Here is a 17360-nt window from a genome sequence, read left to right on the forward strand (position 1 = left end):
GGGGGGGGGTTCCCATCCATCGTCCCGGAGCGGGGGAGGGTGTTTGCACAGGTGAGGAGGACGGGGATTGGAGGGGGTGGAGTCACAATAGAGACACACTGGGAGGGGGAGGGGAGAACAATGGGGATGAACTTGGAAATATCACTTCCAGTAAATTGGAGAAAAACGAACGTTTTCCGCTTTTCTTTATACGGCCAATAGAAGGTTTTACTGGGAAACCGATTAATGCATTTTAACCCCTTCAATACCGGCCACTCCCCTTCCCCTCCCTGCCCAGGCCAATTCTCAGCGCTCACACTTTGAAGGACAATTGCGCGGTCACGCTAAACAAGATTTTTAGTGAGTCAGGGGGGTGGGGGGGGGGGCAGTTGGGTGCAAATAATGCAAAGAAAATTGTGGGGAAAAATAGAGAATTTAGTAAATAAGTAAAATTTCTCCTCCACCGATGAGCAGCGAATGGCACCCCCGATGATCGTTTCCCCGGCTATCAGCGCAGATCTTCCCGGTGAGGAAATGCCGATCGGCTGTCACTGAGGAGAGGAACGCCGATAACCGTCACTTCCGTATCTACGCTGTGATTGGACACAGCTGATCACATGGGAAAAGAGCCGTGTCATCTGCCCTTTACTGAGATCGGGGGAAGCACCGCGCCCCCCACAGATGTACAAGCGCGGCGAGAGCGGGACGAGGCCATAGGACGTCATCCCAGTACAAGAGCCACCCTGCACCCGTCAATTGGGGGAGGGGTTAAACATATTCTACTTACCTGCTCTGTGTAATGGTTTTGCACAGAGCAGCCCAATCCTTCTTCTTGGGTCCCTCATTGGCACTTCTGGCCCCTCCCTCCTGCAGACTGCCCCCATAACAGACCGCTTGCTATGGGGGGCACACAAACGGGCTTGATCCTGAGCCGCTTGCTCTGTGTCCAGACAGAGCCACAGTTCAGCCACACCCTCTCCCTTTATTGGCTCACTGGCTATGATTGACAGGAGCCGGAACCAATAGGTGGGGAGAGTTCCTGAGAGCCAAGGTTCTCGTGCACATCACTGGATCACAATGCAGTTCAGGCAAGTATTGGGGGGGGGGGGCTGCACAAAGCATGGAGGTTAAAAACCTGGAGCCTTTACAACCACCAAGCGTTCCCTTCACTGGCTAAAGCTGCACAGTAAAGGGTAACTTTCCCGACATTTGGCTGGTCCCTGCTGAACTGGCTCCATCTATAGACAAAGGCCACCCATTCACTATGAAAAGTGTTAAACCCCCAAAGTGATCGATCCAACCAGAAATCCAGGGCGGTCCTATGCACTTATCAGCCCCGCCCAGTTTAACAGACCCCCCCCCCCATATTGGGAGAAGAGGGGTGTTGTCCTGTTCTATGGTGACAACTCCACTCATCCATAGAAGATGCACAGCGAGCGCTGTCACCCGAGGACCGAGAATAATTGTAGCAGACCGATCATCAGAGTAAATATAAAACCAACACGGCCGCCACATGCGAGGATTGGAAACCCGCAATACAGAGATTACATTTTATTCTTAGATTTATAAACGAGCGACAAAGAGGCGGATTGTATGAACTGCGCAGGTCCCATACAAAGCGCGCAATCCCGTTATCAGTGCCGATCCCGGCGCCTATTCTTCCCAGTGACCAATCCGCACAGAGAACGTTTGTGTTCGATTAGGAAACGATCGCACCTCATGCGTGCCAAGGGCCCAAAACCGATCACTAGCCGATCTCTATGGAGGCCAAACGGTTGGGGGGGGGAATAGATGTGTGGGGATTGGCGTGGGGGGGGGGGGGGGGATTGGCGGGGGGGGGGATTGGCGTGGGGGGGGATTGGCGTGTGGTCAGGTTTAGTTATGGAATTGGAGAAGGTCTCCTCTCTAGGAGGACGGAGAAGGACCTCCTTCTGGCGATGTCTTCGGGACGAAGGTTCCAACTCTTCCCTATAAAACTTTATAACTTCAGAGATAAAATTTCCCAACAGAATTCTCGCGTTCAGTTTCCATCTCTGAAGAATTGACGCCGAGCCTCCCGGTGAGTCCCATGATCCTCCATAACCTCCCGGCTGATGTAGGAGGAGCTTTCATCTCCGGGGACGATTCTCATGAAAACGTCTAAAGATTTCTGTTCTCCTCCCTGAACTCGTCACGCCTGCAGTTGGGGGGCAACAAGTTCGGCATGAAAACTTCTCCCGCTGGATTATGGCGCCAAAGCTGGAGAGCGGACGCAATACACAGATTTGTAGACAATTTTCAGGAAGACGCAGAGTTTGCTGAAACAATTATGAAGCCCACCAGACGGAGGCCGAGACTCGGGACATCCTATCCGGTCATCATCGGGCCCAGCATTAGATGGTGTATAAATTCAGATCTAAACGCCAACCTCCCATCCAACGCATGGCGGCCTCCAACCGCACACCTCCCATCCAACGCACGGCGGCCTCCAACCGCACACCTCCCATTCAGCGCACGGCGGCCTCCAACCGCACACCTCCCATCCAACCGCACACCTCCCATCCAACGCACAGCGGCCTCCAACTGCACACAACACACTTCATCGGCCTCCAATGACATGAAAGTCATCAACAAAAGATCTCCAACCACACAAAGTCTTCCCAAATAGAATATTGCACCTTGGACCTTCTCCAGCATCGGCCTTCAGGGCAGGAGGTGTAAGTTACAGAGAAGCCATTGCACACCTGGAGGCACAGCAGACAATGACCCCCATTGTTCTTCCCCGGGAGCCGAGCACCAATAAATGGAGAGGAGGAAAGAAAGGAGTTTCGCTGGAGTTTCACTTCCATTCGGAGGAATTAGCAGCACAAGAGACCTGAACAAACAGACAGACAAAAGGACGGCCGCGGCCTATTCACCCCCCCGGGATGTGTGCTGGACACAGGGGGAGGGGGGGAAGGGACAGCACCCCCGGGATGTGTGCTGGACACAGGGGGAGGGGGGGGACACAGGGTGAGGGGGGGGGGGAAGGGACAGCACCCGGGGGGGGGGGAGGGATAGCACCCCCGGGATGTGTGCTGGACACAGGGGGAGGGGGGGGGGGGAAGGGACAGCACCCCCGGGGGGGGGGGGGGGGAAGGGACAGCACCCGGGGAGGGACAGCACCCCTGGGATGTGTGCTGGACACAGGGGGAGGGAGGGACAGCACCCCGGGGGGGGGGGGGGGAGAAGGGACAGCACCCCCGGGATGTGTGCTGGACACAGGGTGAGGGGGGGAAGGGACAGCACCCCGGGGGGGGGGGAGGGACAGCACCCCTGGGGGGGGGGCACAGGGTGAGGGTGGAAAGGGACAGCACCCCGGGGGGGGAGGGACAGCACCCCTGGGGGGGGGGGGGCACAGGGTGAGGGGGGGAAGGAACAGCACCCCGGGGGGGCACAGGGTGAGGGGGGGAAGGGACAGCACCCCGGGGATGTGTGCTGGACACAGGGTGAGGGGGAAGGGACAGCACCCCGGGGGGGGGGCACAGGGTGAGGGGGGAAGGGACAGCACCCCGGGGGGGGGGGGCACAGGGTGAGGGGGGAAGGGACAGCACCACGGGGGGGGGGGGCACAGGGTGAGGGGGGAAGGCACATTTATTGGAAGAGCAGTCATTGCCTGGACCCATCCAACTATCATCAATGCTTCAAAGACCCCCCCCCCATCCGGGATAATGAGGCATTTCACTGCAGACAACGGGATGCCTATAGAGGGCCACCGAGGTCAGCGGGCAATGATAGGGCCCCTCCCCCAAAATATTACAGCTGCCAGCCAAGATCTATAGCTGTCAGTGGAGGGGCACATTCCACAGCCCCCCCCCCCCCCAAATTATTCTGACCTCTGAGGTCAGTCCTGAGACAGGAAAAGGTTAAAGAAACCAAAAGAACATCCAGAACTAACGAGAGAAAAAAAGGCTAAAAATCAGAAACAAGAAGAGAAAGAAGCCAAACATTCCTCCCGATAAGATAAAGGCCTCCGAAAACATGGAGCCATCCAAGGTCAGACCCCCCCCCCCCCCCAACAACTGAGGAGTGCAGCATGACCCCCCCAAAGGAGGAGATCTACTGACCCCCCCCCCAGACAACTGAGGAATGCAGCATGCCCCCCCCCCATAGGAGGAGATCTACTGACCCCCCCCCCCAGACAACTGAGGAATGCAGCATGACCCCCCCATAGGAGATCTACTGATCCCCCCCCCCCAGACAACTGAGGAATGCAGCATGGCCCCCCCAGAGGAGATCTACTGATCCCCCCCCCCCCCAGACCACTGAGGAATGCAGCATGACCCCCCCCCCAGGAAGAGATCTACTGATCTCCCCCCCCCCCCCCAGACAACTGAGGAATGCAGCATGGCCCCCCATAGGAGGAGATCTACTGATCCACCCCCCCCCCAGACAACCAAGGAATGCAGCATGGCCCCCCATAGGAAGAGATCTACTGACCCCCCCCCCCCTCCAGACAACTGAGGAATGCAGCATGGCCCCCCATAGGAGGAGATCTACTGATCCACCCCCCCCCCCCCCCCAGACAACCAAGGAATGCAGCATGGCCCCCCATAGGAGGAGATCTACTGATCCACCCCCCCACCCAGACAACCAAGGAATGCAGCATGGCCCCCCATAGGAAGAGATCTACTGACCCCCCCCCCCCCCAGACAACTGAGGAATGCAGCATGACCCCCCCATAGGAGGAGATCTGATATCCCCCCCCCCCCAGGCTGCGGGATGGAGTATCACACGGGGGGGGGGGGGGAGAATAAGACACAACAGAAACTAGGTGACAAAACAGCGGCTGGGAGGAAGACGATCGATGTCCCCGGACAGGTAACCCGATCTGCGGAATGCGAGGGTGGGGGAGGGGTGAGAACCGACGCACAGGTTGTTTTCCTGTGAACTCCGCAACAAACCCACAATGCAAGATTTCAAACATTTAAAAATTCCACGACGTTCGCCAACCGCGTCCGAAGAGCAACCGCCAGAAGAAAAAAAACGCACAACCGCCACATTCCAACCGACAAATGGAGAAAAAATAGAGAAATCTCACGTATGATAAAAAACTAAAAGTTCTATAAAAAGAGATTTACTAACAATGGAGAGAGAAATCTGGGGCAGCTCTGCGAGGCGGCCAATCAGCTTCTGACTCTCTACGCAGCTCTGCGAGGCGGCCAATCAGCTTCTGACTTTCTACGCAGCTCCGCGAGGGAACCAATCAGCTTCTGACTTCAACTTCTTCAATGAAGCTTTGATAATAAAACCTGGAAGCTGATAGGAGGACACAGAATCTGGTGCAGCTCTGCGTGGCGGCCAATCAGCTTCCAGGTTTTATTGTCAAAGCTTCACGGAAGAAGCTGATTGGTTCTCATGAGGAGCTGCACCAGATTTTTCACTCTCCAGTGTTAGTAAATCTCCCCCTCCCCCCAGGACAGGAAATGAGACCTCCGGGGGCCACAACACCAGAATCTGTGCGTTTTATGCATGCGGGAGGTCCCTCCCCCGGGGGCGTCCACGTGCACTATGATGCGTTGTGGCGTCACCCATGCTGACAGGTGTGATCCACCGACCAATCAGAGGACAGTACAGAGATGATGTGCCTCCGACACGCTGCATGAGACGTGAAGTAGCTGAAAAAGGCGGCAGGAGATCAGCAGCCAAGAAATGTAAACAACGGACCGTTTCCATTCATAGAGACTTTACACCAGGGGGTCCCAACCTGCGGCCCTCCAGCTGTTGCAGAACTACAAGTCCCATGATGCATTGCAAGCCGCTGACAAAGACAAGCATGACTCCTCCCACAGGCAGAGGCATGATGGGACTTGTAGTTCTGCAACAGCTGGAGGGCCGTCCGTTTGAGATCCTGCACCAGAGAAATGTTCTCAGAGGAATCATCAATTATCTTTATCAATCGCTACGTTTTCAGCACTTGTACCCCTCCCCCCCTTTTCCAGCACTTGTACCCCTCCCCCCCCGCTATGATCAATTCCCTTGCGGCCACTCAGCGTCCTCATTACACTCCGTGAGGGGAATAAGTATGTGCACCCCAATCAATCAGCAAGATTTCTGGTCCCAGGTGTCTTCTATACAGGGAACAAGCTGAGATTAGAGAACTCTCTTCTATACAGGCAACAAGCTGAGATTAGGAGCACTCTGTCTCTCTTATAGGGAGTGCTCCTAAACTCAGCTTGTTTCCTGTATAGAAGACACCTTTCCACAGAATCAGATTCCAATCTCTCCACCATGGGGGAGACCAAAGATCTGTCAGAGGATGTCGGGGAGAAGATTGGAGATCTACACAAGGCTGGAATGGGCTACAAGACCCTCGCCAATCAGCTTGGTGGGAGGAGACAACAGCTTGGTGGGAGGAGACAACAGCTGGTGGGATTATTCACAAATGGAAGAAACACAAAATAACGGTCACTCTCCTCGGTGTCAGGGTTGTCACCTCATTCCTATAAACCCGATCACATCTTTATCTCCATTAATGTTTGGTTAGTTCAATATCCCCACCTCTTCGGGGACCAAAGAATTGAAGTGGGGGGAGAATGGAGCCATGAAGTACACGGGTTCTGAGGCTTTAATGCAGATGAGGCACAGAGTGAGTTTAATCTCCACCTTCATCATCCTCAGAACCTGTGTATTTCACGGCTAAATTCTCCCCCCACTTCAATTCTTTGGTCCCCGAAGAGGTGAGGATATTGAACTAACCAAACATTAATGATGAAAAAGGTGATCGGGTTTAAAGGGATGAGGTGACAACCCTACTCAGTCTGGGGCTGTGGGTGAAGACCCCCCCCATCATATGATAGAGCTGTGCTCTCCAAACTGCGGGATGGGAATGGCGTAGAAATCGCATGCAATCCAAGGCTCAGCGACACGATCGCATTCCATGTGTTGTGTGTCGGAGGTCCCAACACTGATTGTGTGCTCTGCGCTCCTCCCACACACCGCGCTCCTCCCACACACCGATCGTTTATATAGGAAGATCGGAGAGGAGCCGCTACTCTGAGTGTTGCCTCATCTACAGAACAAAGCAACAAAAACTCCCAACACTCAAATGATCGATCTAAGAGATAACCGAGGTTTACATTTCCTCCTCCGAGGGTAGATAGGGAGACGATGGGGGAGGGGAGGACACCGGCTAAAAATTTCCCAGCGCCAAGAAAAAACACAGAGGCACATTCCAACCATCCAACACTAAAATATTTAAGGAAACCGGAATATCAAATCCCATCAGAATACGCAACAAAAGTGACGCTCGTCGCCGCCATCTTGGTACACGGGCTGTATGTGGGAGGAGCCTCTACAAGCGGGAGGAGGAGCCACTTCACCGTACCTTTTCCCAACTTCTTGTCCTTCCTGATCTCTTTGCGCTCCGTGGTGATGATGAACTCGTTGGAGGAGAATCCTGGGCGACATTCCGAAGGAGATTCGCACGATGACGGCAAAACCTATAAAACACAAAAACATGCAATCCATTAGAGGATTCTACAATGTGCGCGCCCCCGCCCACCATCCCACAATATGCACGCCCCCGCCCTACAATGTGCACGCCCCCGCCCACCATCCCGAAACATGCACGCCCCCTGCCCTACAACGTGCATGCCCCCGCCCTACAATGTGCACGCCCCCGCCCACCATCCCAAAACATGCACGCCCCTGCCCTACAACGTGCACGCCCCCGCCCTACAATGTGCACGCCCCCGCCCACCATCCCGAAACATGCACGCCCCCTGCCCTACAACGTGCATGCCCCCGCCCTACAATGTGCACGCCCCCGCCCACCATCCCGAAACATGCACGCCCCCTGCCCTACAACGTGCACGCCCCCGCCCTACAACGCGCCCGCCCTACAATGTGCACGCCCCCGCCCACCATCCCAAAACATGCACGCCCCCTGCCCTACAACATGCATGCCCCCGCCCTACAACGCGCACGCCCCCGCCCACCATCCCAAAACATGCACGCCCCCTGCCCTGCAACGTGCACGCCCCAAAACATGCACACCCCCCGCCCTACAACGCGCACGCCCACTGTCCCGAAACGCGCACGCCCACCGCCCTACAACGTGCACGCCCTACAACGTGCACGCCCCCCCGCCCTACAACGTGCACGCCCCGAAACATGCACACCCCCGTCCTACAATGAGCGCGCCCACCGTCCCACAATGTGCACGCCCCAGCCCTACAATGTGCACGCCCTCGCCCTACAATGTGCACGCCCCCGCCCTACAATGTGCACGCCCCCGCCCACCATCCCTACAATGTGCGCGCCCCCCCCCGCCCACTGTCCCGAAACATGCACACCCACCGTCCTACAATGTGCGTGCCCCCGCCGACCCGAAACGTGCACGCCCCCCGCCGACCGCTCTACAATGTGCACACCCTTTGCCCTACAATGTGCACAACCCCTGCCGACCGTCCTACAATGTGCACGTGCCTATTGTCCATGGGGGGTTCCTCTGACACCTTGTCCATTGGGGGGGGGGGTCCTTTGACACATCGTACATTGGGGGGTCCGGAGCAACATTTGTTTTTAAATGCAAAAAGTTAAACCCCCCCCCCCCATGCAGTGTAAATTGTTTGTTTATATACAGATTTTCAGAGCCCCCCCCCCCAGTTTTATACGAATCATCAGATTTGTGCAAAATGTTATACTTAGGAGATTTCCCGAAAGTTTGTAATCTCCCCCCCCCCCCCATACACAGCAGACCGACCGCCGGGGGGAGGATCGTCCAATCAGATGAGAAAGGAAAACATTGATAGACAGAGGAAGATCCGATCATCAATAATAGAGAACCGACCCCCGATATAAATCCGATGTATCCATAGAGGAGAGAGGATACAATGTACCTACCGACCCCTCCCCCCAACTACCTACCTCTGCACAAACCCCTCCCCCACACCGGAATATAAAGTTCGGATAATAAAAGTACAGCGCTCCCCTCCCCCCGGGGACACTTACCTGCAGGAGGTAGATGACGGCGGCGGCCAGGCACAGCGCGCGGTGTCCCTCCATCTCTCCGGTCTCCGTCCGTCTCCTCGCCGCTTCTCTTTATCACTGAGGATCCCAGGTGAGCCCGGCGCCCGGTGACGTAGGCAGGTGCGCCCGCTGATTGGCTGCTCCGGGTGTCACTCAATCCCTCCCTCCCAAGGGTCCCGCCCCCTCCCCCTGAGTGACATCATCACGTGACGGATCTCCATGCTACAACGCGGTGACTGTGACTGGAGATCAGTGTACACCACAGCTTTCCCATCACCCCCCCAATATATATATACAGCTTCCCCCCCCCATATATTTACAGAGAGCCCCCCCTTATATATACACACACAGCTTCCCCCCCATATATATACAGAGAGCCCCCCCTATATATATACAGAGAGCCCCCCCTTATATATACACACACAGCTTCCCCCCCCAATATACAGAGCCCCCCCTCTATATACACAGAGCCCCCTATATATACAGAGAGCCCCCCATATATATATATACAGAGAGCCCCCCATATATATATATACAGAGAGCCCCCCATATATATATACAGCTTTCCCCCCATATATATATACAGAGCCCCCCCTATATATATACAGAGCCCCCCTATATATATACAGAGCCCCCCTATATATATACAGAGAGCCCCCCCCATATATATACAGAGAGCCCCCCCATATATATATACAGAGCCCCCTATATATATACAGAGCCCCCCCTATATATATACAGAGAGCCCCCCCCATATATATACACACAGCTTCCCCCCCCAATATACAGAGCCCCCCCTCTATATACACAGAGCCCCCTATATATACAGAGAGCCCCCCATATATATATACAGAGAGCCCCCCCCCATATATATACAGAGAGCCCCCCCTCTATATATACACACAGCTTCCCCCCCATATATATATATATACAGAGCCCCCCCATATATACAGAGCCCCCCATATATATACAGAGAGCCCCCCCTATATATACACACAGCTTCCCCCCCCCCATATATATACAGAGAGCCCCCCCCATATATACACACAGCTTTCCCATCACCCCCCCATATATACAGAGAGAGCCCCCCCTATATATATACAGCTTCCCCCCCCCATATATATACACACAGCTTCCCCCCCATATATATATATATATATATACAGAGAGCCCCCCCCCATATATACAGAGAGCCCCCCCTTACATCAGTTTCTCAAGAGACCCCTCCTTACACCAGGGTCCCCAGAGAGCCCCCCTTACATCAGGGTCCCCAGAGAGCCTCCCCCTTACATCAGGGTCCCCAGAGAGCCCCCCACTTACATCAGGGTCCCCAGAGAGCCCCCCACTTACATCAGGGTCCCCAGAGAGCCTCCCCCTTACATCAGGGTCCCCAGAGAGCCCCCCACTTACATCAGGGTCCCCAGAGAGCCCCCCACTTACATCAGGGTCCCCAGAGAGCCCCCCTTACATCAGGGTCCCCAGAGAGCCCCCCTTACATCAGGGTCCCCAGAGAGCCCCACTTACATCAGGGTCCCCAGAGAGCCCCCACTTACATCAGGGTCCCCAGAGAGCCCCCCTTACATCAGGGTCCCCAGAGAGCCCCCCCTTACACCAGGGTCCCCAGAGAGCCCTCCCCCACTTACATCAGGGTCCCCAGAGAGCCCCCCCTTACATCAGGGTCCCCAGAGAGCCCCCCTTACATCAGGGTCCCCAGAGAGCCCCCTTACATCAGGGTCCCCAGAGAGCCCCCACTTCCATCAGGGTCCCCAGAGAGCCCCCTAACATCAGGGTCCCCAGAGAGCCCCCCCTTACATCAGTTTCTCAAGAGAGCCCTCCTTACATCAGGGTCCCCAGAGAGCCCCCTTACATCAGTTTCTCAAGAGAGCCCTCCTTACATCAGGGTCCCCAGAGAGCCCCCCTTACATCAGGGTCCCCAGAGAGCCCCCCTTACATCAGGGTCCCCAGAGAGCCCCCCCCTTACATCAGGGTCCCCAGAGAGCCCCCCTTACATCAGGGTCCCCAGAGAGCCCCCCTTACATCAGGGTCCCCAGAGAGCCCCCTTACATCAGGGTCCCCAGAGAGCCCCCCTTACATCAGGGTCCCCAGAGAGCCCCCCTTACATCAGGGTCCCCAGAGAGCCCCCTTACATCAGGGTCCCCAGAGAGCCCCCTTACATCAGGGTCCCCAGAGAGCCCCCCTTACATCAGGGTCCCCAGAGAGCCCCCTTACATCAGGGTCCCCAGAGAGCCCCCCTTACATCTGGGTCCCCAGAGAGCCCCCCCTACACCAGGGTCCCCAGAGAGCCCCCCTTACATCAGGGTCCCCAGAGAGCCCCCTTACTTAGAATAATAATATTAGGAGAAATAATAAGTACTAATGAATGTTATATAAAAGGATAGGGGGCACCACGTGAATAAAGGGTACGGTGTGTGCGAAACAACGCAAGGAAAACCCCGGAGGGAGAAAGGGGAAGAAGGAGCAGAAAGGCTCCATGCGGGTTTCCGTCTGATCCTCTGCTGGAACTAGTGTGAGGCCGATCGGCACAAGTTCTGTTTCTAAATGAATATTTGTTTATGTTACTGAATCTACTTGTGTCATCAGTACCGAGAAAGTCCATATGTACAGAGAGCCCCCCCCCCAATATATATACAGAGAGCCCCCCCCATATATATATATCCAGAGAGCCCCCCCCCAATATATATACAGAGAGCCCCCCTATATATACAGAGAGCCCCCCCCCCAATATATATACAGAGAGCCCCCCCCCAATATATATATCCAGAGAGCCCCCCCCCAATATATATACAGAGAGCCCCCCCCCCAATATATATACACACAGCTTCCCCCCCCCCATATATACAGAGAGCCCCCCCCCAATATATATATACACACAGCTTCCCCCCCCCCCATATATACAGAGAGCCCCCCCCCCAATATATATATACACACAGCTTTCCCCCCCCATATATACAGAGAGCCCCCCCCCAATATATATATACACACAGCTTTCCCCCCCCCATATATACAGAGAGCCCCCCCCCCAATATATATACACACAGCTTCCCCCCCCCCATATATACAGAGAGCCCCCCCCCCCCCAATATATATACACACAGCCCCCCCCCCCCCATATATACAGAGAGCCCCCCCCCAATATATATATACACACAGCTTCCCCCCCCCCATATATACAGAGAGCCCCCCCCCCAATATATATACACACAGCTTCCCCCCCCCCATATATACAGAGAGCCCCCCCCCCCCAATATATATACACACAGCTCCCCCCCCCCCATATATACAGAGAGCCCCCCCCCCAATATATATATACACACAGCTTTCCCCCCCCCATATATACAGAGAGCCCCCCCCCAATATATATATACACACAGCTTTCCCCCCCCCCCATATATACAGAGAGCCCCCCCAATATATATATACACACACAGCTTTCTCATCACCCCCCCCCCCCCCATATATATATACAGCAAGTCGGCAAATGACGTCGCAAGGACGTCATTTGCTTCAAAGTGAACGTGAATGGCGTCCAGCGCCATTCACGAATCACTTACGCAAACGACGTGAAATTCAAATTTCACGTCGCGGGAAGGGCGGCTATACTTTAGCATTGGCTGCGCCTGCTATTAGCAGGAGCAGCCTTACGCTAAAGATGCCGTACGGAAACTCCGTACCTTGCGTACGCAGGGCCCGCGCAACTTTGTGAATCGGTGTTAGTATGCAATTTGCATACTATACGCTGATCACAATGGGAGCGCCCCCTAGCGGCCAACGCAAGAATGCAGCCTAAAATCTGCGTGGCATAAGAGCCTTATGCCACGCAAATTTTAGGCTGCAGTCGGCGTAACGAGTTCTCTGAATCAGGAGCATTCGCTACGCCGGAGCAAGTAAGCAATTGCGCTGCATAACCTATGGTTACACAGGCGCAATTGCTTACTGAATCTGGCCCTCTGTTAGCTCCCAAAGTTCTCTTCTATATAAATAATAAAATGCCAAATTGCTTAGAAATCGGATCCAATTTGTTCCCATCAAAGAGCTGTCAGAGAATTTCATCCAGAATTAGAATAAAAAACAATAATATATAAAATTAGTAATAAATATAAAAGGAAAAATCTTCTAATAAATCTATAACCTCAGGCAGCCACTAGGTGGCGCACATTCCTCTTGTTAATAGTAACTTTTCAGTCATGAAATGGATTCCCCTCCCCTCCCCCACTATTCCCCAGAATCTGCGCCACTCGATGAGACGATCGGAGGAACGATCGTCCGTTTTTATTTTTGCGCTCGCCTCCATATGGAAAATGAAGAGATACTAAAGTTACAAAATTCTTCTATGACAGAATATAACTTCGGAAGTCATGTGTTGTGTTCTTTCGTTTCTGAGCATGCGCGTCTCGCTCTTCTCCGGACGAATCCTGTACTGATCAAACAAAAATCGTTCGTTGTGACGTCATACGAGAAAAATGTTCCTGTTTGTCCCATCGGATAATTTCAGATGAACTCTTGTGATCGGCTCTTGAAAGCCGCGTACCAGCGTTCAGATTATCGCACGATCGATTCGTCGGATTTTCTGATCGTTTGTAGGAGGCAAAAGAATGAGAGCAAATCACCAGCAGGATATGAATTGTATTTGTTGTAAGTGTGCGCCCCCTAGTGGGACGGAATATCACTGCGCCAGTATATAATATACAGCGCGGCAAAAAAGTATTTATTCCCCACCAATTGTGCGACTTCTCCCCCCCCCCACTTATAAAGAGGGGAGGGGCCTGTAATCATCATAGGTAGACCTCAACTATGAGAGACAATCCAATCACATTTTGGTGGAAAATAAGTATTTGGTCTCAAACAAGCGAGATTTCCGTCTCACACAGACCTGTATCTTCTCCTATAAGAGGCTCCTCCTCCTCCACTCATTACCTGTATCTTCTTCTATAAGAGGCTCCTCCTCCTCCACTCATTACCTGTATCTTCTTCTATAAGAGGCTCCTCCTCCTCCACTCATTACCTGTATCTTCTCCTATAAGAGGCTCCTCCTCCTCCACTCATTACCTGTATCTTCTTCTATAAGAGGCTCCTCCTCCTCCACTCATTACCTGTATCTTCTTCTATAAGAGGCTCCTCCTCCTCCACTCATTACCTGTATCTTCTCCTATAAGAGGCTCCTCCCTCCTCCACTCATTACCTGTATCTTCTTCTATAAGAGGCTCCTCCCTCCTCCACTCATTACCTGTATCTTCTTCTATAAGAGGCTCCTCCTCCTCCACTCATTACCTGTATCTTCTTCTATAAGAGGCTCCTCCTCCTCCACTCATTACCTGTATCTTCTCCTATAAGAGGCTCCTCCTCCTCCACTCATTACCTGTATCTTCTTCTATAAGAGGCTCCTCCTCCTCCACTCATTACCTGTATCTTCTTCTATAAGAGGCTCCTCCTCCTCCACTCATTACCTGTATCTTCTCCTATAAGAGGCTCCTCCCTCCTCCACTCATTACCTGTATCTTCTTCTATAAGAGGCTCCTCCCTCCTCCACTCATTACCTGTATCTTCTTCTATAAGAGGCTCCTCCTCCTCCACTCATTACCTGTATCTTCTTCTATAAGAGGCTCCTCCTCCTCCACTCATTACCTGTATCTTCTCCTATAAGAGGCTCCTCCTCCTCCACTCATTACCTGTATCTTCTTCTATAAGAGGCTCCTCCTCCTCCACTCATTACCTGTATCTTCTCCTATAAGAGGCTCCTCCTCCTCCACTCATTACCTGTATCTTCTTCTATAAGAGACTCCTCCTCCACTCATTACCTGTATCTTCTTCTATAAGAGGCTCCTCCTCCTCCACTCATTACCTGTATCTTCTTCTATAAGAGGCTCCTCCTCCTCCACTCATTACCTGTATCTTCTTCTATAAGAGGCTCCTCCTCCTCCACTCATTACCTGTATCTTCTTCTATAAGAGGCTCCTCCTCCTCCACTCATTACCTGTATCTTCTTCTATAAGAGGCTCCTCCTCCTCCACTCATTACCTGTATCTTCTTCTATAAGAGGCTCCTCCTCCTCCACTCATTACCTGTATCTTCTCCTATAAGAGGCTCCTCCCTCCTCCACTCATTACCTGTATCTTCTTCTATAAGAGGCTCCTCCCTCCTCCACTCATTACCTGTATCTTCTTCTATAAGAGGCTCCTCCTCCTCCACTCATTACCTGTATCTTCTTCTATAAGAGGCTCCTCCTCCTCCACTCATTACCTGTATCTTCTCCTATAAGAGGCTCCTCCTCCTCCACTCATTACCTGTATCTTCTTCTATAAGAGGCTCCTCCTCCTCCACTCATTACCTGTATCTTCTCCTATAAGAGGCTCCTCCTCCTCCACTCATTACCTGTATCTTCTTCTATAAGAGACTCCTCCTCCACTCATTACCTGTATCTTCTTCTATAAGAGGCTCCTCCTCCTCCACTCATTACCTGTATCTTCTTCTATAAGAGGCTCCTCCTCCTCCACTCATTACCTGTATCTTCTTCTATAAGAGGCTCCTCCTCCTCCACTCATTACCTGTATCTTCTTCTATAAGAGGCTCCTCCTCCTCCACTCATTACCTGTATCTTCTCCTATAAGAGGCTCCTCCTCCTCCACTCATTACCTGTATCTTCTTCTATAAGAGGCTCCTCCTCCTCCACTCATTACCTGTATCTTCTTTTATAAGAGGCTCCTCCTCCTCCACTCATTACCTGTATCTTCTTTTATAAGAGGCTCCTCCTCCTCCACTCCTATATACATGTATAGAGCCATGACATGACCTCTTTATAGTCCTATACATGTATAGAGCCATGACAGGTCCTCTTTATACTCCTATATACATGTATAGAGCCATGACAGGTCCTCTTTATTCTCCTATATACATGTATAGAGCCATGACAGGTCCTCTTTTTATACTCCTATATACATGTATAGAGCCATGACAGGTCCTCTTTATACTCCTATATACATGTATAGAGCCATGACAGGTCCTCTTTATACTCCTATATACATGTATAGAGCCATGACAGGTCCTCTTTATACTCCTATATACATGTATAGAGCCATGACAGGTCCTCTTTATACTCCTATATACATGTATAGAGCCATGACAGGTCCTCTATATACTCCTATATACATGTATAGAGCCATGACAGGTCCTCTTTATACTCCTATATACATGTATAGAGCCATGACAGGTCCTCTTTATACTCCTATATACATGTATAGAGCCATGACAGGTCCTCTTTATACTCCTATATACATGTATAGAGCCATGACAGGTCCTCTTTATACTCCTATATACATGTATAGAGCTATGACAGGTCCTCTTTATACTTCTATATACATGTATAGAGCCATGACAGGTCCTCTATATACTCCTATATACATGTATAGAGCCATGACAGGTCCTCTTTATACTCCTATATACATGTATAGAGCCATGACAGGTCCTCTTTATACTCCTATATACATGTATAGAGCCATGACAGGTCCTCTTTATACTCCTATATACATGTATAGAGCCATGACAGGCCCTCTTTATACTCCTATATACATGTATAGAGCCATGACAGGTCCTCTTTATACTCCTATACATGTATAGAGACATGACAGGTCCTCTTTATACTCCTATATACATGTATAGAGCCATGACAGGTCCTCTTTATACTCCTATATACATGTATAGAGCCATGACAGGTCCTCTTTATACTCCTATATACATGTATAGAGCCATGACAGGTCCTCTTTATACTCCTATATACATGTATAGAGCCATGACAGGCCCTCTTTATACTCCTATATACATGTATAGAGCCATGACAGGTCCTCTTTATACTCCTATATACATGTATAGAGACATGACAGGTCCTCTTTATACTCCTATACATGTATAGAGACATGACAGGTCCTCTTTATACTCCTATATACATGTATAGAGCAATGACAGGTCCTCTTTATACTCCTATATACATGTATAGAGCCATGACAGGTTCTCTTTATACTCCTATACATGTATAGAGCCATGACAGGTCCTCTTTATACTCCTATATACATGTATAGAGCCATGACAGGCCCTCTTTATACTCCTATATACATGTATAGAGCCATGACAGGTCCTCTTTAGTTATCATGATATAAAATAATGGATGTGGGGGGGAATTTTGGTGGGCGTGATTTTTTTTTGGGGGGGAGGGGCAGCATTTCATTCTTGGTACCAGGCAGCACAATGTCTTGGGCCGGCACTGAGTATAAAAGACGCCTCCTGTCCACAACCTCAGACAGTCCGAACCCCACGATGGTGAAGACCAATGAGCGGTGCAAGGAGCAGAGCACCCCCCCCCCAATCTCCACCACAGAGCC

At 52.0% G+C, this 17360-nt stretch overlaps 1 protein-coding gene across 1 annotated transcript in view; it reads right to left on the minus strand.

Annotated features, from left to right (window-relative positions):
• Positions 1-9063, minus strand: part of LOC120917994 (EP-cadherin-like) — a 50144-nt gene extending 41081 nt beyond the window's left edge. The window contains exons 1-2 of the mRNA XM_040329657.1: positions 8953-9063; positions 7325-7439 (exon numbers count right to left, since the gene is read on the minus strand). Coding sequence (XP_040185591.1) covers positions 7325-7439; positions 8953-9006 — 169 coding nt within the window. The 5' untranslated portion in view covers positions 9007-9063. The remainder of the gene's footprint in view (positions 1-7324; positions 7440-8952) is intronic.
• Between the last annotated feature and the right edge of the window lie 8297 nt (positions 9064-17360).

Source organism: Rana temporaria, chromosome 11 (genome assembly GCF_905171775.1).
Source record: "Rana temporaria chromosome 11, aRanTem1.1, whole genome shotgun sequence".
Lineage (NCBI taxonomy): Eukaryota > Metazoa > Chordata > Amphibia > Anura > Ranidae > Rana > Rana temporaria.